Below are 26,870 nucleotides of genomic sequence, written 5' to 3'. Positions count from 1 at the left end.
GTAAGGAACACATAGCACACTTAAAATATGGAAGAACTGAAAAATCAGCAGTCGCCCATCATATTTTGCAACAAAACCATTCCATAGACTTCAGTTCATTGAGATTACTTAGACAAGTTAACAACAACAGGCAACTAGATGCCTATGAGAGTGTAGAAATAAGTAAACGCAATAATTTTATGAATAACGATGACGAACCTATACCAAAGGGCATACTATATAGCTTAGTAAAATAAAATAATGTTGTTGGGTTTACTGATTACTACATAAGGGCACATTGCAAAAATAAATTTGGATAGGCAATATTGTGAAATTAATTTTTATACAGCTGAAAATTGTTTTATATGAACATATATTGTAAAATAATAGATAAGGCAAAATTGTAAAATTAATTCAGGTTGGTATACCTGTATGAGTGGTACGCCTGGATGGTTAACCTGTATGAGATACCTAGATAGCATAAATAGGGCTAGCTCGCATTAGTTTCTAGTTTTAATCTTCCTCTTTGAAGATGATCACTTGGTGATCAAAACACGTGTCGAGGTGTTGAAAATAACGATTTGGTGTTGGTAAAAAACTCCAGTAATATTCATTACTACATCAAAGGTTCCAAATCAGTGCATCATAAGAACTTTAAAATAATTTTTCAAAGCGTAATTTTTAATTTTTTGCCTTTGAATAAATCCACCAGACATCAATTTTCTATTGCCAGGCATTTTTATTGTTAATTATGTGCCATACGCGATTTTTAATTTTTTTAAATGAAAAATTCAAAGTATTAAATATAAATAAAAAAGTAATGAAGAGTATTGCGGTATAATGCTTGTGATTGTACAGAGACATTTTGAAGTGCAAGACAGATAGAAAGCGACGGCAGCGCATCGGCAAATGGACAACATGGCGTCAGTCTAAAGTCACATGTGTGTTTTGTGATTTCGTTATTTGTGATGTTTCATTTATTAATTTTGTTACAATGGCCAATGTGTTTTCTATAAAGTACATAAAGATGAAATCATACTTTTCGTGGTTGATAAACTGAAGAAATTCCAGAAAGTTCTGAATATACGTTAAGAATATAAATTAAAGTAAAGTGACATCAAGTTGCCTACTGAAATAAATGAAACATATGGATATCACAGACAATGATACAGAAGTTTTACAGCTTCAATGGCAAAATACTGTGATTCATCGACTGAAATATATAGTATCAGTAAATCTAATTCACATACTCTGCCACTAAATACACCAGCAAATGTTATTGAAACTGAAACTATTGCGCGAAACATAAACAGTGAAATCGTAAGTGAGGTTAGTGCTTCGCGTTTAATTCATCCCACAACATCTGATGATGAATATGATTTTGTCTGGTTTTTTGTGGAATTGACCGCGGTGCTAGTGCTCCCGACTCACGATCGGAAGGCCGTGGGTTCGATTCCCGCCTCGACCAGATATTTTTCTCGAGAGAATTTATCTGGGATGATTCTGCAACCGTGTTAGAAATCACACATTAAAAGGTAAGACCTCGTTAGTCCTCAGCTCGCACAAGTTTCTCAACTCCTGAGAGTTGTCGTTCGTATGGGGGCGACAGCTGATTAATGGAAAAACAGATTTTGAACAGACTTTTTTTTTGTGGGGGAGCAATTACCTTCCATAGTTGCAGATGTTATTATTCAAAGTAAGTATTGAATAGAACATTATTCAATAAAAACTGAATTATTATATAACGAACAAAAACAATTACAGGAATTTTAATTTTTTTGTTACAGATGATGGAATATTGGCAGACAATGAAAATTCTCAAGACGATGATATAAATGATTCTGACCGTGGAAGGGAAGATGAGGGATGAGAGGGAGAAGGAAGATGATGATTATGAAGATGCCTCTTTTTTCCGTGACACTATTATAGACTGAAGATATTTTAATTAAAAAAAATCTAAAACTTTGCATTATATATTTTCAATTCACATGTGATAATCAGTACTTTTTTAATTGAAAAATATAGTTTTTGAACTTTCCTTGATATAATTTTTATTCCATTTTTTTCAATGTATGCTTATTTTAATTATATTTTCATTTTTATGTTGGAAGTTTTTCATTCCAACTCGTATTTACAAGAACAAGTGTAAGTAATGTATTTTTGCAATTATTTTCTGCCTCATTCTTAACATTTTCTGTTATACACTAGCCGATACGCTGCCGTCGCTTTTTATCTCTCTTGCACTTTAAACTGTCTCTCTAACCACAAGCATTATACCACAATTCTTTTCAATACTTTTTTATTTATATTAATTACTTAACAATCGAATTATCGTCTGGCAAATTAATTTTAGATTATTTTATGTTCAAAGAAAATAATATAAAAATTACAGACATTCAGAAATACTACGAATTTTTCATTAAAAAAAAATCTCGTATGGCACATAATTAACAACAATGAAAATGCCTGGCAATAAAAAACTGATGTCTGTTGGATCTATCTAAAGGCAAAAAATTAAAAATTAGGCTTTAAAAAATTCTTTTAAAGTAAAGGATTTTTACCTGTCTAGGTACGACAGGTAGCCCGGACTCTAAACAAAAAAGCAAGAAAGACAGCATATCAAAAAACCAACTGTTCTAAAATTCTTGTTTTCCAAATGTTGCTAGCTCCCGTACTGATAAGACATACTGCATAAGAAATTAAGGAATTGAGGCAATCTGATGTTTTAGTAGCCCCATAATATAGAGGTGTTTCCCTAGTTGACAGTGACCAGTCAGAAATCCTACTGTTAAGCGTAGGTTTTTCCTAGTCATCGCCAGATATCTCTTCGGCGCCAGCTTCCCAGGGTCGCCCAAGGTGATCCTGGAGGACTGCATCGTTCACCTCTATCTCATCTCTTAAGGAATTGAGCATGGGTGTGACTTTTGGCTAGTTCCGCAATTATCGAAGTCATCAGGGCCGCAGGTGTCACTGGGTCCTAAAGTTCTCAGTCCAACCGCTAGAGAGTCGGCAATGCGATCACCTTCACTCCTGTCGTGTCCTTCAACGCACCTCAGGATAATGTTTTTGTCTACCGAGGCTTTGGCTGAATCTTAGTGGCACTCCAGTACTAGCCGTGAGATAATTCAAAATTTTTCACAATGAATTGTTGGAATGTACCACTGGATGTTTTGAAATTCATGAAATCAATCAAGATTATCATTCAGTTTTTTCTATACATGACAAATATAAATAACATGCAACTCACACTACAGATTTCCTTCCAGCTATTTCTTTTGCTTCACTTTCACTCCTTTGATCATCACCAGAGTCCATTTCGAAAGAATCGCCTGTAAAACATTCAGATATCACTGATAAGTAACTGAAGAATACAGGAATTTTTCTACAAAGCTGGTTAAAGGTATTTGCTTTTAAATATTTTCGTCAAAAATTCCAAAATTTGACTCGGTGCACGGAAATCGCATCGATTATATTGATTATTAGCCATCATTTCAAATAGCGTAAAAAGCCTACTCATCGCAGAATTTCTTTTTATGTTTGCTATTTACTTGACATGTACCTCTACCACCATGGGAGTCTCGACTTAGTGAATAGTGCTCATAAGAGTTTTTCCTGATATGAATGATTTGACTGCCGATGAACTCTTTGTCCTCATCCAAAAAGCTAACAGTGAACAAACAACTAGGTTAGAGAAAGTTTGTGAGGCTCATACTGAATATTTGGAAAGTCAAATATCGAAAAGTATCTCAGATATTAACTCAGAGGTTGAGGCTACCGCTGCTGATGTTGAAAAGTTGAAACGACAAAACCTTTGGATGCAAAGGAAATTGAGAAAAAATAAGATTGCAGTTTTTGGTCTTGATATAGAAAAGGATCCCTTAATAGAAAGTACGTTGTCGCAGTTAAACAAGGCTGATATTCACAATATCACAATATCAACACGGCCATCTGGGCAGTGTCAACGACATCTGTTGATTCATCCAGTTGAAGTGAAAAATAAACACAGTTATCTAAGTCAGTTCTTAACTGTAAAAAAATATCATTGCTCATTACTTCTACACGTCTCATCACTGTATTAGCAGAAAGTTGCATAGATTTTATAGCTGAAACTATCTCGTCTTTAATTCTAAAGTTGACAAATAACGAATCAGCAGCTTCTAAAAACGCCTGTTTTATCATTTCCTCGTCTTCATAAGGTTTCTTTTTTTGTGCAATTATCTGGGACACACGGTACGATGCTTCAGTTGCAGCCTCATTTTTGTCGACTGTTCTTAAAAATATTGATTTTTGTCCAATTAACTGCTTTTTTAACTGTTTCAGTTTCTTCTTTCTGGTGGCAGAATGTAGTGGGAATGATTTTTCAAAATTAGAATGTACAGTTTCATGATGTCTCTCAATATTTCCTTATTTAGCAACGGAGACCGAAGTATTACATAACAAACACACATTTTCATGTTTAACTTCTGTAGAAAAGTATTGTTTTTCCCATTCCGAATGTGAGTGGTATGTCTTTACCTTATTACAACTGCTTGCCATAATATTATTTTTGTTGTTCTCTACTAACTCAACCGCTGGACGTTGATTACGTGTTCAGTTTTAAACTAAGCGCAATGTCGCCGCGCCGTGCGTATTTATCCCGATCAAAGCAATCCAGATCGTTCTCGAACACTAACGCGCTGGTCCGGCTGGTCGGTTCTAGCCGATTCTAGCTTGATGGCGTCAGCGGCAGATCGCTCACCGCAACGTTGCCGCTGTTTATGTTTAATATTATGACAATTAGATTTTTTTGTGTAATTTTCGGAAGCTTTTCTGATTTTTGCAGTTTGTCTCTTTTAAATTAAAATCGTTGTGAGAGCTACCAGAATTGCCTCCGCGAGCTACCGGTAGCTCGCGATCGACAGGTTGGCGACCACTGCTTTAAATCTTAGAGTGATGCGGGAGGAGTATAGTAAATTCTGCTTTTCAAATAACTCCACAGAAAGAAATCTAACAGCGAATGGTCTGGTGATCGTGGTGGCCATTCGATAGTGCCCCGCCTCTGGAAAAGTTTGATCTGAATACTGCCGAACAGGCAGAGCATAGTACGGAGGAGCCCCATCTTGTTGAAATATTAACAGATTCTCACGATAACTGTGGTCATTTTTAATAATATCAGTGACGAAAGGATTAATGATATCTTGTAGAAATTCCAGATATTTTTGTCCGGTTGAATTGCCTTGTAAAAACAATGGGCCAACAATACGGTCACAAAATATTCCAGCCTATACATTTGATTTTTGTGGACGTTGAGTATGCACTTTATGAAAAATGTGAGGATTTGAATCAGCCCAATAACGACAATTATGGCGATTAACTGTGCCATTCAGAAAAAAAAGAACATTCTTCACTGAAGCAAATGTTGAAAACAAAATGTGGATTTTCCACCGCTCGTTCACTAACCAACTCGCAAAATTGCCAGCGTCGATCGAAATCATCTTCATTCAGTTCTTGCGTTGATTTATTCTTGTGAGAATGCATTTTGTGGGTTTTTGAAATACGCCGAATGCTAGTTCGTGACACCCCGGAAACAAATGCTAACTGTCTTGTGCCTAAAGTATGGTCAGTCAAGCTCAATATGGCCCAGAATTGCCACTTGTGTTGCCTCATTTGTTACTGGTGGTTCGATTTGCCGTTTTTTATTCGCTACAGATCCAGTTGCCCGAAATTTTGCAATTAAATCGAAAACATACTGTCGCGACACATTCTTCCCATGTTGTTGATTGAACAGTTCAGCGGCTCTCGCAGCACAACGACTAATTCTATAGTACAATCAACTCAATCCTCTCTGCAGTTGTGTGAACCATTGTTTTTTAAGCAACACTCTACGGAACTTACTATTAGTAATGATGTATATATCACTTTTAACATAAAAATGAGAAATATAAACAGCATTTTTAACCATTTCTCAATTGAAATAGTACTCTTATCAGAGAAAAACAGAAAAATTAACAAAAAAGTGGCGTAAGAAACAAATGAAAGGATTCCAAATACATTTCAACTGATCAGTGACGTACAACAATTTTTTGCTATCAACAATATCGAACAAGTTAATTATCGGAAAGAAATCTTCCATATACGTCCAAATTTAAAAAAGGCTACACCATTGTTTAGAGAATCACAAGATCTTTCAAAAGATGTGCGATTCGCCCTCTATTCCCTATTAAAATTCCAAGGGTTGTTTACCCCTCTGCTCCGGGGTTGAAGTAACGACGCTGTATATGGGAAAGAAAACTGTTTTCCTCCCAATAAAAATCGACCTGTCTGAGCGTTTTCAAGGATTTGCAAGATTAGTACCCAAAACCTCCATGTCAAGTTTTCGATGGCCCACCCTGTATAATTCCAAAATAGTAGGCGCATTATTCTCAGAAATGACTGTGACGTCTTTCAGTGGCGTACGGACACTATACTTAACAGATGAGGAAATATGAATTTCGAGTGTAGTATTCAAGTATAGTATACGAAAACTATATTCACAAATAATAATTTGATTATGTTGATTATATAAAAAAATCATTCAGAAGAACAATTCATTCAGGCCAGTCTCAACTCCACATACTGTAGGTTAATGGACTGACACCCATCAGAAAACAACTACTTCCCTGGCTAATACCACGAAAGGCGTTGGATTATATCCGACAGGTTTCAGTGCAGGATTCTTCACTGAAGTTATAACTGCATATGTTGTTGGGAATAAAACTGCCGCAATAAATTGGACCCCACTTGCAAGACCAGATTCTGGCTGTTTGGCCTCTCGTCAGTGCAAGGTAGTGTCTATCATCAAACTCAAGTCGGCGACTTCCGATAATTGAAAATTGAATTCCTTCAGAGTATAATTCCTAAAACTATATATATATATATATATATATATATATATATATATATATATATATATATATATATATATATATATATATATATATATATATATATATATATATATTTATATATATATTTATTTATTTTTTTGATTTATGCAACTTCATATTGAATTCCACAAAAAGGATTTGAAGCTTTATATCTTCTATTAATTATCTGCGAGCGCTTTCGACAGTTGGTAGTTCTGGCACTCCTCAAACTGAACTCTTTATACGGTCAGAGCGTCTTAACTCAGGTATTTCAGGTGAATTTGCCTGCAAAACCATACACATTCCTAGAGAGTCTTTTATAATTTTTGGATATGCAGTCAATAATGGGATGGTAAAATAAGTGAACTTTTTTTTCTGTTCTAGCTTTCGAGTCTTTATTGGCTCTTCATCAAAAACTTCACAATTAATTGATAATCGATTTTAATTCCAGAAAAAAATTTTTTGAATTTTTTTTTAAATTCTGAACATTAAAATTGCATATAAAAATCAACTCACATTGAACATTATTTTTTCAAAATTAAGAGACAAAGAACCAATTTGAGATTATTCAAATGTAGTCTATTGCAAACCTTGCATACAATGTGATAAAAAGTATATTGGCCAAACCAAAAAGAAATTGAAAGACAGAATTTAATCTCATAAAAGCGATATTAGAAATTTTAAAAAGACCTGTGTTCTACCTCAACATACAATTCAACTAGACCACAGACCTGATTATGATGATGTGACTATCTTAGAACATGAATCCAATTCAAAAAAGAGAACTTTTCCCGAAATGACAAAGATTTTTAAAGAACCATATTCAATTTATTATAGAACTAACATAAATCATCTCAGCACAATTTATTCATATCTACTAAGTCGCCCTCTACAAGGGACTTTTAACAACTGACAACCCTTCCAAAGGTAATATAATATTGGCAACCCTAGATAGTTGGTGTTTTTATATTTTTTATTTCTCATCTCTCATTGTATGTTGGCAATAAGGTCAAAAAAATCACTGTCAATAATTTTATTACTGTCAACTTCACATCATAGTCTCCATGGCAGACTATGATGTTCAATGTTGTTTTTTACCAAGAGTGTTTGTCTTTGGGAAATGTTATGTTTACAAATTGCGGCAAGTGAAAGGGATTAACTCCTAACCTCACTTTCGTAAGTGTCACACGTTTCACAATTTGTCGAATAAATATTAAAATCAATTATCAATTCATTGTAGAGTTCCTGATGAAGAGCCAATAAAGACTCGAAAGCTAGAACAGAAAAAAGAGTTCACTTATTTTACCATCCCCTTATTGACTGCATACCCGAAAATTATAAAAGATTCTTTTTCAAAGGCAGTCGTCGAACCTTCACACCAAAAATCCTGTTTTTTTTTTTTTTCGAATGGAATTGTTATTTAGGAGAATACCAGAAAATGGAAAAAAATGTTATTGTATTTGAAGTGTAATATGACAAAGTAATAATAAATATTCTATAAAGTATTCCGTGTCAACATGGCCATCATCAACTTTTTTTTCAAGTACGGGTCTGTCTTTTTTATTACAGATATTTAAAAAGCGATGAATTCACAAGCCAAGGGTATATCACATTCGATATTTTCATAGCGTTTCATTTGAAATAACCATCATCATCAGTGACAACAATCAAACAGAAAAACAATTAATTTTACCATGAACTTTTGGGAAAATGAAACCAATACGGAAAATCAAAGCTACATTAAATATTCGAATTGGCGTCCTCTTTGCTGAATGCACATACATTTTCGGTCCAGAAAATTTTTCTAATTGGTGTTAGGAATCACACATCAAAAATTTTAAGACCTCGTTAGTCCTTGGCTCGCACAAATTTCGACTTCTGAGGTTTGTCGTTCGTAGGGGTGCGACTGCGGGTTAACGGAAAAACAGATTCAATGCATCGAAGAGGTTTTTTGTATTGAAGTGTATAATTTTTAAAATTCTTGCAAAGCGCTTTCGACTTTCGTCATCATCGTTAGGAGTATGCCTAGTGAGTAGACGTGTTCCACATCGTGTGCTGCTAAATTCGTTGATATTGAAGGAAAAATTGTGTCTGTTACTCTGATTTCTGGAGTGGTTACTTGTTTCGTGTGGGCCTTCATTTGATTGACTTAAACAGGTGCATTGCATTGTAAGTACAATATTTGTAATAACATGTCAACAAGGCATCAGAAAAGGGGCGAGGACGGAGATCAATTGCACCTAGCAATTAAGTCCGCAGTCAATAAATTGTGCACGTCTGAACCTTTCATCACCGAGATAACTAACGGAATCTTCGAGAAAATTCGTGGAGATATTGATAAGGAGTTGGAGACATTACAGAAAAAAACCACTGAGTTAGAAAAAGTAGTCTAAAAACAAGAAAATACTATTGAATTGATGGTCAAACAGAATGAAAGATTTGAGAAATGGATTCGTAGAAATAATATTATTGTCTATGGCTTGGAAGAGATGAATGATGAAAGCGTTAAAGATCGTACACTACAAATCTTCAATACGAAAATGAACCTAACTATCAAAAACTCTGATGTCGGAAGTTGTTACAGACTGGGAAAACCTAATGCAAAGAAATCTAGGCCAGTGCTGGTGAATGTTTTCAATGGATATACCAGACAAGTTATCTTCTCCAACAAAAAGTATCTTAAAGGTACTAAATACGTAATCAAAGAAGATTTAACGAAAGAACAATCAACTTTGTTTAAGATGGCCATACAAAAAGCTGGAAAAGATGGTAAAGTGTGGACAAGTTCAGGTACCGTCTTCTTGAAGTTGGCCGATAATAATATTACCAAGATTACCTCCATAGATGATTTGGCTGAAGTTTGAGTTCGTATATGCTGTAATGAGAATTATTCTTTTTGTTTTTTTTTCTCTTCAGTTTTCTGTAGGATTTGATTATATTCAATGCCAGTTTAGTAGTTTTCGTTGTTCATTTTCATATAATATCTAACTGAGTTCACTATTACAAAAGTTCATACATTTTGATAGATTAAGAAGTGGCACATGGGTGCAGTTGGGATGTGTTCGGATTCAAGTCCCTATTTCGAGTTCATAGTTTTTACTTTCACTTTTTTTTTCTTTTTTTTTCTGGTTTAATTTCTTATCGTACGGAATAAAATAAAAATGCTTGATAATTTATACATAGGTTGTCTAGATGCAAGGTCGCTTTTGCCTTCTTTGCAATCGGTAAAATTACTTATAGATGAACATCAACAATTTGATATATTTTTTGTGTGTGAAAACACACAGAAAAGATAGAGGTAGCTTAGGAGGAGGTTTGTGCATTTACGTAAATATTAGGATATATAGCGAAGAATTGAATCATCGTGGAAAGGTATCGGAACAACTCTGGGTAAATATAAAAATTAAAGGTAGAACTATTGCTCTTGGTGCAATATACAAGCCTTCAAAAATAAATAATGATCTTTTCATAGCTGAATTGGAAGATATACTAAGTTTAATACATCCTACTGTAGATGAAATCATATGCGGCGGAGATCTTAACATAGATTTTCTAAATATTGATAATCGTTATGTGAATAAAATGTCATCTGTTTTAGAGTGCTTTGGTATTGGTCAAATCATAGAAATTCCTACAAGAATCACAACTACTACTGCTACCTTACTTAATGGTATTATTACCTCATCTAACTGGGTTGTTGAAAGGGGAGTTATCCACGCAACAGGTATCATTGCTGATCATGATATAGCCGCATGTAAAGTCAGGTTGTGTGTTGAGAAGCAGGATCCCAAAATGAAAACGTACAGATCTTTTAAATATTTTAACGATATGATCAGGAACGGGTTGATGAAAAAATAACAAAGAACTTTTATTTTTAATCAACTGTCTGATTTGCCTGTTTGATAGACATCTGCCTCTAATAACATCGCGTGTTTCGAAGCCCAGAGCTCCTTGGTTAACTGGCGCTATCAAAGAAATGTTGATAATACGTGATAAAGCGCTGAACAGGTATAAGAGAACTAAATCTGTGCATCACCTTCAGTTTTATAAGGACATGAGGAACTACACAAATTCTGTTGTTAGAAGAGAGAAAAAAGCATTTTTTACATACCAGCTCAGTAATAAAAATTCTAAAAGTCTTTGGAATACTTTGAGGGCTCATAACGTTATACCTAACAAGTCAAGCACAGTACCAGATAATTTGAAAAGTCCTGCTGAAATAAATCAATTCTTTATCAATTCTTGTGTTACAAAAGAACCTTCTGAGCAATTACTTTTGTCATACAAACACAAAAAGATTGAAGAATCAGATTTTGAATTTCAAGAAGTGAATGACTTATTTGTTCATCAAACAATAAATGCTATTAACACAAATGCTGCTGGTGAAGATGGATTAAATTTAAAACTATTGATATTATGCTGTCCACATATAATTCCTTACATCACACACATTGTAAATTTTTGTATAACTCATAATATTTTTCCTGAACTGTGGAAAAGAGCCGTTGTGAAAATATTACCTAAAAAGTCAAATCCACATGAATTCAAAGACTTGCGTCCAATAAGTATCCTGCCAACTTCATCGAAAATACTCGAAAGGGCTATAGAAGTACAATTAAAAAAAACATGTTGATCAGTTTTCATTATTACCTATAACGCAATCTGGATTTCGGAAAAATTATAGTTGTACAACGGCACTCCTCCATATTATTGATGATATTATACGAGCTACGGACAAAGGTGAGTGTACTGTTTTGGTCATGTTAGATTTCAGCAGAGCTTTTAATACTATCAACCATAATTTATTGCTTGAAATTCTACTTTATATAGGACTGTCGAATAATGCTAAGAACCTCATGGCATCATACCTTAGGGGTTGTCAACAAATGGTTTTAGTTGATGGGCTATCCTCCAATTATATGGATTTGAAATGTGGAGTACCCCAGGGTTCCATTTTGGGGCCATTGCTTTTTGCTATATATACTTCCTGCCTAGTGAAAACTCTTCAGATTTGTATTGTACACCTATATGCGGATGATACTCAAATTTATTATAGTTTTCACCCCAGTACGGTAGTAGAGTCATGTGACCTTATAAATGAGGAACTTAATAAGTTCATTGAAGTTGCAGAGGATCACTGTCTTAGTATTAATTGCAGTAAATCTAATGTTATTCTTTTTGGCAACAAAAACAAAAGAGATGAGATTTCTGATAGTGTAAATATTGTAATAAAAAATGAAGTACTTCAAAACGTAATGAATCCAAAAGTTTAGGTATAATATTGGACTTCAATTTAAAATTTGAAAAATACATAAATCAGCTTATTCAACGTGCATACTTCACTCTTAAAACTATATATAGCAATAGATATTTCCTTCCTTTTCAAATTAAATCAAATTTGTGTGAGTCATTAAAAGGTACTGTCCGTATTTAATTATGCAGATGTACTCTACGGTCCATTCTTGTCCAGCCAATATCAATCGAAAATACAAAAAGTACAGAACTCACCCTTGCGATTATTATTTGGTATCCGCAGAAGAGAACATATTTCACACAAATTAAAAGATAATGGTTGGCTAAATATGAGTAATAGAAGGAGATTACATGCTGCTGTTCTTTTTCAAAAAATTATTTTCGATAAAACACCCTCATATTTGCACAGAAAAATCACCTTTCGATCCGATACACATATTCTAAATATCCGATATAAAGGAACCCTTTCACCGCCAATATTCAGATTAGAAATATTCAGGCGTAGTTATACTCATCAAATATGTTCAATATACAATCAGGTCCCTACCACGTTCAAATCTTACAGTTTGCAAAGATTCAAGAAGGCCTACAAAAACATTTGTTTTCAATGCAGTTCTGATATCGTACGATGGAAATTATATTAGAAATAGCTTTAATTATTCAACTTTCTTTTTTTTTTCTTTTTCAATTCTGTTATATTGTTGAGTTCAACACACCTAGCGATGTACTCAAGGTTAAGTGGAAGAAAAGTTCATGAGCTGATTTTATATCATATTATAAACTGAACTTCGCCTTTTGCTTTGGGCCAAATTCATATCATATGTGTATTTTTGTTTGCTCTATGTATGTAAGCAATAAAGTCGTTTATTATTATTATTATTATTATTATTATCAGTGCTCACTTGTCAGGCAACAGAAAGTATCAAATTCAGTACATTGCACATTTGTAATATTTGACTTATATAAAACAAAATAGGCTTATAGCCAAGAAAATACATTTTTGGTTTGAGGCCATGTGGATCAGTCAAAGTATTATATGAATATACACTACTATGAATATATATGTATATATAGTATATGAATATATACTACTTCATATAATACTTTGACTGAACCACATGACTTCAATCCAAAAATGTATTTTCTTGGCTATAACCCTATTTTTTTAATATAAGTCAAATATCACAAATGTGCAATGTACTGAATTTGATACTTCCTGTTGCCTGACAAGTGAGCCCTGATGATGACGAAAGTCGAAAGCGCTTTACAAGAATTTTAAAAATTATACACTTTAATATAAAAAACATCTTCGATTCATTAATTCAATTAAGTGTATTCAGCTTTTCCAAATCTATTTTAAACAGATTTGAACAGATTTCAATACTAATACTAGCATCTCAAATTTTTTGTTTGAGATGGTCGATATCTGTACTTGGTATTGAAAACACTTTATCCTTCATGTATCTCCAGACAAAAAAATCAAAGGAATGAGATCTGGGGATCGAGCTGGCCAGTTGATTGGTCCATTGTCTCCAATCCATTTTCTTGAGAATACTGCATCTAAATGTTCCCTTACTATTGCTACATTATGGGGAGAAGCGCCGTCCTGTTGAAAATATTGTATTTCATGGCGGATATTCAGTGACAATTCATCTAAGTAGCCATAAAATTCATCGAATAGTAAATGAAGAAACATTCCCCTATTCAAATGATCATCGTAAAAGAGAGGGCCAAGGATGTTCGTTCCCATGATTCCCAACCAAATATTTATTCCGAACCTTCCTTAGAGATTGGTTTTCCTAAGTTAATGTTCATTTGTATTATTCCACCTGAAATGGATATTTCTGTTAAACCAACCATTGTTGGTGAATTTTGAATCGTCCGTCCATATTATTCTTTTACAAATATTTCCAACTTCTCTATTTCTACATCTTAACAACTTCGCAAATTGTACTCTCCTTCCGTAATCCCTTTCATTGAGGTGATGAATTTTGCGAATCCTGTAGCATTTATATTTGTTTTTTTTTCGAAATAGTTCTGGTGGATTTCACAGAAATCCCTATTTCGTGGGCAATTTCTCGTAAAGAACAATTTCGATTAGTATAATTTTTGTAACTGGCCAATCCTCAATTAAAATAAAAAGATGTTTTCATTATGTAAATTTGTATGCGATAATATTTGCTTACCAATAACATTTATTTGATTCCTCACACTTCCAGTAACCACACATTTTCTTGTTTTCTTTCTGTCAAATGCACCATACATAGTCCCTCAAATTTCTTTCTGGTCGTCTTCTAGTGTCAATTTTTTATTATTCAGACGATTTCTTTCGTAATTTATCATATTCCATATATCCCTCATTTTATCGGTGGAGGTATTTATGTAATTATCATGAGCCCCCTTTTTGCTCTTTCAATGGCACATTTATACTTAACAAATATCAACTACGCATTCATTTTTCCTGTCATAGAAACCAAGCAAAGCCTACGCGTGTAAGATGGTAAATGAATTGAGAAGCTTTTTGATCATACCAAATTATACAACAATTGAGTTTTGAGCAAAAACTTATATTTTCCTTTCAGGATTCGAAATTATAAAAATATTACGAATTATAATTGATTAGGAAGAATGAAGTCTTGAAAGACGGATTACAGCAATACAAAAAATTTACAAAATAAAAAAGTACGAATTTTCATTGTGTTAGGTTACCTACCTGTCGAAGTTTTTGGGTTTTCTGAATTATATTTTGAAGAAATCAAAACAATTTACATAAGGACCGACAGTTCCGTAATTTGAAATTGTTGTCACTGATAATGGTAGTTATTTCAAATGAAACGCTATAAAAATATCAAATGTGATATACTCCTGGATTGTGAAATTATTGTTCTATCAATATCTGTAATAAGAAAGATAGGTCGAATATCGAATATTTATTATTACATCGTCATAGTACAATTCGAATACGATAAAAAAATTTTTCCATTTTTTTAATGTTCTCCGAAATAACAATTCCATTCGGCATTTTTGGTTATCCCCGTATAACTCGAGAAAGACGAGAGTCCTCGTAAATTTCTTTCGACCATTGTATTGCTCCCGATGACAGTTACTTTGTTTTTCATTTAATCGTCTTCATATCTGTTACGGTTATAACAAGGCTGCTCAACATTTTTAACGGTCGTGCTAAACGGTGGATTTAGACTTCACGACGGGCGACTTACAATTCCTATTTCAGTTACCCTCAGGACATGCGCAATAAAAACCCAATATTAAGGAATAAAATTAAATTTTTGTTTATTAGGTAGTATTATGAACAAACAGCGAGTATCTTATGCTAAAATATAGCAGGTAAATAAAGAAAAAAAGTTGATTTTAAGTATGTATCTTCTCAAATCTAAATCTAGGGTAAGTCGTTGTTACAATCAACGTGATTTCTACAGTTGTTTCTCTTAATAATTTACCTATGGTAGGCGACAAATCCGATGTTGATAGTAACGACAAGTCACAAACATGTTGCTCAGTTAAGGATGTGCGGCATTCATTTTTTACATAATCAAGGTCTGGAAATACCTTTTCACACATATATGTTGATTCAAAACTACTTAAAAACTGTAATGCTAGATCAGTTATTGCTGGAAATTCTGCTTTTGGTACCAGTTTTCAGAAATCTGCAAAATCTTCTGAAGAATTTTGTTCTTTCGAAAACAATTTGTTGGCAGAAAAGTTTTTCAACGTATCGTGATTCAGTTCCAACTGAATATTGGCAGGATAACTAACTATTTTCGCCAAACTTATTAGGAAAGGATTTATAAAAATTTGTATAGTTTGTTTTTTGCTTTCAAAGTCTTGAAATCTCTTCTCAAACGACTGTGAGAGCATCGAATTTTAGATTGGTATTTAGAGTAACAGAATCAATATTGAGCTCCTCTTTCAAATGTTTCAGTGTGGCAAAAAGGTCAATATTTTCTGTAGTCAAATTAATTGTAAAGAGATTTAATTTTGCTTTGAATTCGCTTATCAATTTAAACATAGTCGGAAGTGAACAATCTTCACCTTGTAATTTGAAATTCAAAATATTAACGTAATTCTTAACGTCAACAAGGTCACTCAACCAGGATGTATTCTTCAGTAAATCAAGAAAAGTTCAAGAACTGTTTCAACATTCTGCGCGGGCCATTTGAAATTGTTTCGTGGGCCACATTGTGGCCCGCGGGCCTGGGGTTGAGCACCATTGGTTTGGAATATAGCAATGTTAACACACGATAAAAGAAACGGCCAGTATACTGAAGACAATTTATAAAAAACCGAGACGAGTGTTCTTGATGAAGTACTCGTCCTGGTTTTCTACAGTTATCCAGTTTGTCTTCAATTGAGGAGTACCTTCCCGAAAATTCGAAACTCATCATTTACTGACAATTCATTATCAGCGAAATAACCACACAGTCCCTCAATAGAGGACATCTGGTCATGCTGAAATCTATCGGTATTGAAAAAATAACAGAAATGAATTTTGAACTGTCTCCGTACAAAAAAACTGCTCTTAGAACATTTGTTTTCGATATGACTGATGAATCAAATAATACTTTTCAATCGTAAAAAAATCATAAAAATTTTACCTTGAATTCAGATCGCAGACACCGCTGACATTCGTATTCCACACTTGACACAACACAACTATCACTTTATTGATATTTGAACGATATTTAAAGATGCTCAATGGAAGCAAATCTGTATCTCATGGGTTCATAGTTCAGGAATATTAGTCAAATGAGGGCAAGTATTTCGAAATGGGAGATAGTCAGCTGTAAAGTTGTATGAATCTTCATTTTGGCACCCTTAAACTTATCTACTATCGTTCAGACCTTGTAATGTCTACTTATCGTAGACATTCCGAAGTCTAAATCGAATTTCCACATACTTATTACAAATATCCCGTTTCCTATGGGTTTAATGCTATTTTTATTCGGCATAAATATTTCAGGGGTTATAATATATCTTGAATCATTTTAGAGCGAGCGCAGTTTTTAATTATTTAGACTAATTTAGAGTATCATTCGAAGTCAACCTGTGGTTCCGATTAAAAACATGCCATATGAAGTTCATAAAGTATTGATAAAGATATAATTTTCAATAATTTGGATTTTTCATTGACTATTATGTTTTAAAAAAAGACAGCAGCAGCTAGACAGTACTACGTAACTTTACGCAACTACGTCAATGACTTAGTAAAACTTGGAAAAACAGCATATATACAATTTGTTCTGAACAAAAATAAAAACAATTCAAAAATGAAATGGAGAAATCTTGCAGATTGGGGTGTTACTACAAAATCATCCTCGCAAACCAATAGCCTGCCAATTGAACTACGTAGACCTGAAGAAATCAATTATTCTTTTTTAAACGTGGCTGGACATTCAATAGTAAATAACAACACTATTTCCTTCTACGATAATAATAAATTGAACGCTCCTATGAACTTTTCCCTCACCGATATATCTGATGATGACATTTTCACACCTATCAAAGAAATAAAATCTAATGCTTTAGGTATTGACAGTTTAACTAACAAGATGATTTTTTTAGTTATACAACACTGTATCGATGAAGAAAAATACCCTGTCATTCAGACAATTCCGAAAAAGAATCCACCTACCACGTTCAGTGACCTACGCCGTATCAGAAATCTACCCTCATTCTCTAAAATATTCTAGAAAAATGTTTTCCGTCAAATATGAGTTTTTCTTCAAGAAAATCAAATACTACCATACGAACAGTCTGGGTTCCGCAAAAAACACGAAACATAGACTGTCCTATTGAAAGTACCTAATCGACGATCTTGAGAGATATCAATCAAAAGTCACCATTCTTGTACTGCTTGATCAAAGTAAAGCTTTCGATTCAGTTAATTCCGATTTTCTCATCAACAAGCTCAAGTTCATAGGATTCGATGACATTTCTCTCAAATGGATGACCAGCTATCTCACAGGCCGATCACAGAGGGTCAAACTGGATGATTACTCATGGTCATTCCTAAAAGAAACAATCTCAGGTGCACCGCAGGAAAGTATTTCAGGACCCTTGATGTTTTTAGTGTTTATTTTTGATCATTCCACTTTCTTATCACATTGTCAAGTACATCTATACGCAGATGATATACAGATATATTTGTCTTCTCATAATACCGATACAGAAAGTTGCGTGGCCAATATAAACACATATTTGCAAAAAACATTTCTATACTCGAAGAATTATGTACTATAAATCTATCCAAATAAAACTTAGGCGTTATGCATAGGGTCTCAAAAATAAATAATAGAAACTCAGTGTAACTTTAGGCTCTCTCTCGAAAACGAATACATTGACTGGATAGACAGTGCTAAAAATCTTGGCGTAACCATAGATAACTCTTTGAAACTCAGGTTAGTTAAAACTCTTATTCACCCTCCATATCGAGTATTGTTGTTCGGGGTATTACAATTTTTGCCGCAATATAACAAGCAGAAGTTACAACGTATACAAAATGCTTGCATTCGGTTCGTATGCTGTATACCATATGGTGAACATGTCACACCATTTTTGTTAAAAATTAAGGAGCTGAATGTGAGGTATAGAGTCCGGTATTTGATAAAAAATTGTTTATTTGAGTTGCTTCAATAAAGTTTATTAAGCAGGCAGTCTGACATACATATGGTCAATTTGAGAATTAACTCATTCAACATACCTAGGCACTGTACTTTCAAATTTCAAGGATGTTTTTCTTATATAGCACCTTCTTATCTGAATGTATTTTCACTCCTTTTAAATCATAATATTCATCAATTCAAGAAAGAAATAAAATCACAGATGCTTACTGCTCAGTGCTTATTTGAAAAATTTCAAATTCAATGTATGTTAGTGTAATGAAATTGTTAAATTGACCAAAATGATGTCACGAATAGTAAGAGTTATTAGCAACTATATGATCTATTATTTTTTTTTCTCTTCTCTATCATTGTTATGATAGTAAATACTTATTTTTATAATTATTTTCTTACACTCACTGTATAATTTTTGGGAGGCGAGGAAGATAACCTAACATGTTTCCTTTTATGTATAAATGTATTTTTTATGCATAATAAACGATATTATTACTATTATTATAATTATTATATTATTATAATTATAGTGATTAAAATCAACAATTTTGTAACAACCAATGTAATTATGGAGTTATCAAGGGAAATTCTTTAATTATTTATTGATTTCAATCTCATTTATATTCATTACTTCCTGACTGAATAAAAAGAAGAGAAATGAATTTCGTATTGATGTTTTCATTGGGAAATATTATTTTCTACATTTATGAACGTTAAAATTTGAAGAATTGAATATAGAGTTATCATTTCTTCTTCTTCATTGTCTTCCAGTCGCTATAAAATTCAAAGTTCCGTCTTCATTGATATCACTTTGAGGTCGCACATTAGATCATACTTGTTGGAACGTACTCAAAAGAGTTAACTCCCGAACAGTTACTTGTGTTATTCCACAAGGATCGGTTCTAGGCCCAATTCTCTTCTTGTTATATATTAACAACCTAGCCCGTATCAATGTAGCTGCAGAAATAACCCAATTCGCAGTTGACACAACGTTATTTTGACATTGCAAAAATGAACGGGAACTGCATGATCAGCAAGGATATTATAAAAATAAAAGACTGGTGTAATGCTAGTCATAAAATGTCATATGATATCTCAAAAACTAGCATCATCACCTTCAAGTGCTCTACACTGGATATTTACCTGGGTATTCAAATAATAGAAAACAAAACGTCAGCAAAATTTCTGGGACCACAAATTGATAAAAATTTAGATTTTGAAGGTCACATAAATAACCCATGTAAATAAATTCCATCAGGATGCTTTGCAGTCAGAGTATCAGCAAATGAACTGGGCACTATTGTGGCAAAAAATGTGTTCTTTGCTCTCATAGATTCCCATCTGCGATACGGTATGTGTTTTTGGGGAACGTGTTGCCAATACATGTATGATAGGGTGTTTATACTACAAAAAAGAGGAGTTAGAAATATGTGTAGAGTTGAATTCAGGGATTCTTGTCGACCTCTATTCAGAAGGCATGAAATCTTGACCTTGCCTTCCATATTTAAATTGGAAATGGTATGTTTGATGCAAAAAAATATAGGACGGAAATTTTCATGTCAGCTCGACGAAATGCCAGAAATAAGCTCAATATTAGTTTACCGATTCCAATGTTCAACCACTTGCCAATTAAGATCAAAGGCATGAAATGTAGGACTAAATTCAGAAAGTCTGTAAAAAAGCTTCTGATTTCAAAGGCCTATTATTCTTAAGACGAGTTCTATTCAGACAGACGTTCAACTTTGTACAAGAAGTACATGATTCAATGGATAAAAAAAACAGTGTGGTAGGTTTATTTTTTTATTTGAGTAGAGCCTTCGACATTTTGAATATTAAATTCGTATCAGATAAGCTATTTAAGATTGTTATTCGAGAAAACATACATCAGCTCATAATGTCTTTTCTAACAAATAGATATTTCCAGGGGAAACAGAATGATATAACGATAAATTATTTGTAACAAATGGAACACCTCAAGGCAGTGTATTCGGTCCACTAAAATTTCTATTATATGTGAATGATCCACCTAATAATATAAGTAATGGTGCAATATACTATTACGCAGACGACACTTCCATTATTCTTTCAAGTAAAACAACGAAAGAAAAGCATAACCTTGTGAACTCAGTCCTACATGAATTTGATGACTGGTGTTACATGAATAGACTTATAGTTAACCTGAGAAAAACTGTTTGCATGGAATTCGCAAATTCTTGTCGAAGTCTACATGATTTCAATTTCATTTTCCAGAATAAATCTTTGGCATTAACAAGGTCAACAAAATTCTTTGGAATAAGAATGGACTCACATTTCACTCGGCAAAAATGTATAGAGTTCACATCCAAGAAATTGAATCAATCCTATTATCTCATTAAATCCCCTGAGAATACAATACAATACAATACAATACAATACTTAATTTTTCCTGAGACTTTTTTACAAGCATGGAAATCGTCACAAACACAGTGAAGATTGGAGTTGAAAATATCAAGTGATAAAATATGGAATATATATAAAAAAATTAAATCAATAGCAGATGTAGGAGATAATTATATAAAACAATTAAAGAAAACATCGTCAAGCAGCCAGATCAATTTGAAAATATTCATCGAGTGAATAAAAGGCATTTTTGTAGAGAATACTTTTAACGCTATTTTTGAAATTCATGAGATATGAAATTTTCTTAATGAATGTTGGAAGTTTATTGAACATTTTTTAGACATAACATGAGGTATGTTTTATACAGATGCTAATTTGTGTACAGGAACTATAAGATTGTAATTTTGCCTGAAAGTATAACCAGCAGCTATGGTATGACATATGATCATTCCAGGATAATTGGGAGTCAATATTCAACCCTAAGAATTTGACTGATTTTTTCTGTACAATATATTTAGTATTAGCTCTAACCAATATATTGCAGTCCATTTCTCTAAGCAAGAAAACAATGATATCAGATTTATTGCTATTCAGTAATAGGCCGTTTCTGGCGCAGTAATTAAGCCTATTAGCAACTGCAATATCAGCCTGGTCAGATAACCCTTCACAAGAAGAAGAGCTCAATAAGAAGGACGTGTCATCAGCAAATTGTACAGTACAATGTTGTCGATTACAATTAGAGATATCGTTGACGAATAAGAGAGAGTAGGGCCCAGGATACTATTTTGGGAAACACCTGTTAAGATGTTACGATTTTCAGAATGATATATTCCAGATTTGAGCCTAACCTTAACAGATTGTGTTCTGCCAGTCAAATAAGTTCTTATCCATTTTAGACTTTGGCCGCGAACTCCAATATCAAAAAATTCATCGAGGAGAAGTTGATGGTTGATGGTATCAAATGCTCGTGACAAATCAAATAGAATACTGACCGATTTTTCGCTATTTTCAAATTTGAATGAAACATGATTGACCAGAGAAACAGTAGCATCTTGGGTTGATAAACCAGAATGGAATCCATATTGTCTCTTTACAAGTAGGTTATACTTTTCACAGAAGGATACAAGTCTGTTGAGGATTTTTCGAAAATTTTTTAAAATGAAGACAGCAATGCAATACCGCTGTAGTTGGAGATTAAGTTCTTATCATTTTTTTCGTAAACAGGAACTACAATAGCATGTTCAAGACACGAGGGTAATGAACCTCCAAGGAATCACACGTTAAAAGGTAAGACCTCGTTAAACTATTAGATTGGAACCTTTGGTGAAGAAGTTGAAAACTCTTTTTAGAGATCAATTACCCTGACACCAAACTGATATTTTTGCACTCGACGCGTGTTTCGCTTACAAGGTTAGCATCTTCAGGAGAAGCAAATTGATATGGAATGAATCTAAAGACAAGTGTTAGCTATTTATATACCTAAAGTTTTTTGGTCCGACTAGGCTTTTTTGGACAGACTAGGGCTTGAACCACCGACCAACACGGCAGTCAATTCGAGTGAGTGAACAAATCACCCACGCCGAACCGCTTGGCCACCGACTGTAACAAAGTTGCGTATTTTAGAAACCTATTCAATGATTTAAAAAAAGTATATGGAGCGTGGCGTTTTCTTTCGTCGCCTCAAGAAGAATCTCGTTTATTTACAAAATAGTAGAAAATCTATTTCTTTCCCTAGTTACCACCTATATATATACCTACCACCTATATACCATATATACAAATTCTCAACTTCTTTATCAGGAAAATTATCTATTCTACGAATTTAACATTGGTTCCTAAATTTAGATACTACAAAAATAGTTGACCTCACTTATATGTAAATATAAATATTTTCCAAAAGCATCACTTAATGTCAGTTTCTGAGGAAATGGTTCACAACAATAATTTTTGAATTTTTCATCATTCCTAAATAATAACAATTAGTTTATTATACCTTTTTCGATTTTTCATCACAGATATCAATTCAATTTCATCTGATATTTCTTTCTAACCTATATCGGTTATCTGTTTTTCGATTTTCAATCAATTTCGATGTACAAATCTTAATATTTGAATTTCCCACTCTTTTGTACTTGTTTCCTGTCAAGGCTGTGGGTTTCAATACATGTACAGGGTGTCCTCGCTATATTTCTGTATCCGAATGTTTAATATATTAAACAAATCAATATACACTCCTAGAAACAATAAACCTAGAGAAGTTTCAACACAATGAATAGTACCTGATGTAATCTAAATACAGGCAAGTTTACCTAAAGTACCTGAAGTACCTGTATTGAGGCATATATATATATATATATATATATATATATATATATATATATATATATATATATATATATATATATATACAGGGTGTCCCTGGACTTCCTCTTTTCCTCGTTGCTCCGATCGACTTTCCACACGAGTACTTTTATTCATAAAATTGTCCAAGTAACCTTATTTTGTTGAAAAATATTGAAAAATATCTGTCATTTCAAAGTTTTGGGGTGTGGACCATCGGGGGTAGTCCGTTCCTGACTTTGTAGCAAAACAACTGACTCTTGCATGAAAGCTCATCGACGGAATTCATTTGTTTAGTCAATTACCAAAATTTGGATGATTTTGAATATTCACTTGAAAAGTTATCAAAGAAAAACATTTTTCATTTTGTAACTTCGAGGGCCCGTAACTTGGTTACGAAGACTTTTAGGAAAAAAAGTTATATGAAGTACTGGTGATATTTTGACCTCATCTATACATTCCCGAGAGGAAAAGAGGAAGTCCAGGGACACCCTGTATATATATATATATATATATATATATATATATATATATATATATATATATATATATATATATATGTGTGTGTGTATATGTATATATATATATATATATATATATATATATATATATATATATATATATATATATATATATATATATATATATATATATATATATATATATAAATAGATCGAAACAGTCTGTGAAAAACCACGACGAGTGATTTCAATGAAGTACTTGTGTTGTTTGTCTACAGTTTGCCTTCAATCAAGGACTACCCTGCACCTACGTTTCACTATTTGCGAAATGACAGTTTATCAATAACATAAATGAGTTTTGAACTGTCTCTGTACAAAAAACTGCTGTCAGAACATAATATGTTTACAATATGAATGACATACCAAATAATACTTTTCAATCGTGAAAAATTCTTACCTTGAATTCAGATCGCAGACACCGCTGACATTCGTTTTCCACTATTGACACCATACAACTATCACTTTATTGATGTTCGAACGATATTTAAAGATGCATAATAGAAACAAATGTGTACCTCATGGGTTCATAGCCCAGGAATATTAGTCAAATAAAGACAAGTATCTCGAAATGAGAGATAGTCAACTATGAAGTTGTATGAATCTTCGATTTGGCACCCTAAAAGTCGTAGGGTGTCCGCGACACAGAAATTCCAAGGTCAAAATCGATTTTTCACACTTTCATTGCAAATATCTCATTTCCTATGGGTTTTATGCTATTCGTATTCGGAATAAATATTGTAGGGGTATTGTGTTTGTGTCATTCACTCACTTTTCTCTACTGAAAATACACAACTGAAATCACTTTCGTTTAAACATGTACTCAGTCAAACCAACAAATCCCACACACCAACTCTCCTCGGGCCTAAAATGAGGTATTGTAGGTTAAGCACCATGGCTTTATTATCGATACTATTGTCTTTTACTTACTTTTCTAAAAGACTGAATATGCTACTCTACTGTTTGACGATGCAAAAGCACACTATTCGCTGTACTGCAAATTGGACAGCCTCAAACTATAAATGGTAGACAAAACATGAGAGAATGATACTTTCATAATAACACCATGTATTACGCATGCGAATCTGTCATGCTAGCCGCCATGTTAAACCAAGTGTTGATTTCAACGGAAACATCGCAAACTGACAAGCGTTGATTGGAGCCGCTTTCACAGAGCTTTGCCACTGTCGCGCGCTAAACTTCAATTGACCAATGAGAAACGTTTACTTCAATACTTCACTTCCTCATTTCTCTGTTGCTGGGTCTGGGATTTGTCGCTTTGTCATTGAATAATTCCATATAAAAAAAGACAAATAGAATGGGATTAAACCGATTAATTAATGCAATTGAATCATTTATTGGCCCATTCGAATTTTTTTATCTTTTCCAACATTTGGAGCAACTCATCAGAATCTTCACGATGAGTTTAAAAACAGGTTGATACTCTTAGGATTATACATTAGGTTATGTAATCGATTAAAATTTTCAAATGTTTTTGTTTTTAATAATATCGAATTATTTGAATACGTTATCATAAGATAATTCAATATTCCAGTAATATACCGTATAGAATATTTTAGAATATTCCAAAATATACCGCGGGGTATTATTCTTAGAATATTAACCCATTAACGCCCAAATTATTTTTTTTCCAAAAAACCATATTTTGAATAAAATTTTCCATTGCAACTAGTATTATTGACACCATAAAAATGTTTGAAATTTTTTTTTTATTTTGGTTTTTGTAAAAAATGCTGATCTATAAATAGATCGCTGGGTGTTGAAATGATACATCTGCAGTAAATCAAATGAAGTTTTATTGAGGAAAAATGCACATAAGTTCTAGTTTTTGCGATGAAATTTACTGAAACAAGTTACACATAAAGTGACATCACATTTTTTGCAAAAAGTAAGAGGTGGACTTTTGCACATACTAAACTGACATCGACGTTGATTTGATCTCTTTTCAATGAAATGCCCTTTTTCATCCAATCTCACACTGTCCAAAACATTAGGTCTTGATGAACATGGGACGCTGAGTGACCTTCCTTTCAGAACACTTTTTCCATGACCGAGTTTCAAATAGGTCACTGCAATATCTCTCCTAAAATCTTTTATTGGAATCGACTTCTGTCCATGAACCCTTCTATATAATAAAAAAGAGTTAACAACAGCCATATCAATGCATCTTGTGAATAGACACCAGTACCATTTCTTGCCTCTTATAGCTATTGAATGCTTTTCCAAGAGCCAGTCGTGATGATCCACTCCTCCCATATATTTGTTATAATTGTTTATTACCCTTGGCTGAGCAACCTGCACTTTTGACTTTTGTTCTCTGTTCCATCTTTTTACGAACGCTTCTGGTTTTATAGTATCAAAATTTGTGGCCTTAGAAACACATTCGTTGTCATTCCATTTTACGAGCAATATTTTATTTTCACTGTCAAATCTATGATCATACGATCCACGAGGTAGCTTTTGTAATTCCTTGGTTGGTTGCACTGGACATTTTGCAGTTCTATTATCTCTGATAGTACCAGTCGCACGGATATGCATTTCTTTGAGTTTATAAAATAGAGCATGACTGCTAAAAAAATTGTCAACATATAAGCAATAACTCTTAGGATTTTTCACAGTATCAAGTAATTTCAAAACTACTCTAGTACCGAGAGGTTCTGATTGTGCTTCGGTTTCTTTACCAGCATATAAAGAAAAGGAATAGCAGTATCCATCTTCACCACAAAGTGCCCACAGTTTGTAACCGAACCGAATTGGCTTACCTTTTATGAACTGTTTTAGTGAGTGGTGGCCATAATATCTTACAATCATCTCATCTATTGAAAGGTTTTCCTGGAAAATACCAAATTTTTGAAAGTTTACAT

At 33.3% G+C, this 26,870-nt stretch overlaps 1 protein-coding gene across 3 annotated transcripts in view; it reads right to left on the bottom strand.

The window, feature by feature from the left end:
* Nucleotides 1-24,936, bottom strand: part of LOC111514167 (sterol O-acyltransferase 1-like) — a 56,014-nt gene extending 31,078 nt beyond the window's left edge. Inside the window, exons 1-2 of one of the 3 annotated variants that reach the window (XM_074170194.1) lie at nucleotides 24,916-24,936; nucleotides 3,227-3,308 (exon numbers count right to left, since the gene is read on the bottom strand). In XM_074170194.1, coding sequence (XP_074026295.1) covers nucleotides 3,227-3,294 — 68 coding nt within the window. In that variant the 5' untranslated portion in view covers nucleotides 3,295-3,308; nucleotides 24,916-24,936. Of the gene's footprint in view, nucleotides 1-3,226; nucleotides 3,309-16,729; nucleotides 16,873-24,385; nucleotides 24,464-24,915 lie in introns of those variants that run through there. The other 2 variants (XM_074170193.1, XM_074170192.1) reach the window with 2 other exon arrangements.
* Nucleotides 24,937-26,870: the final 1,934 nt, after the last annotated feature.

The sequence above is a fragment of the Leptinotarsa decemlineata genome, unplaced genomic scaffold, assembly GCF_025532065.1.
Source record: "Leptinotarsa decemlineata unplaced genomic scaffold, Ldec_3_MD MMD2_P_RNA_scaffold_7, whole genome shotgun sequence".
NCBI classification, from domain to species: Eukaryota; Metazoa; Arthropoda; class Insecta; order Coleoptera; family Chrysomelidae; genus Leptinotarsa; species Leptinotarsa decemlineata.
Note: the sequence above shows the minus strand (reverse complement) of the source record. Positions and strands in the feature narration are given on the sequence as shown.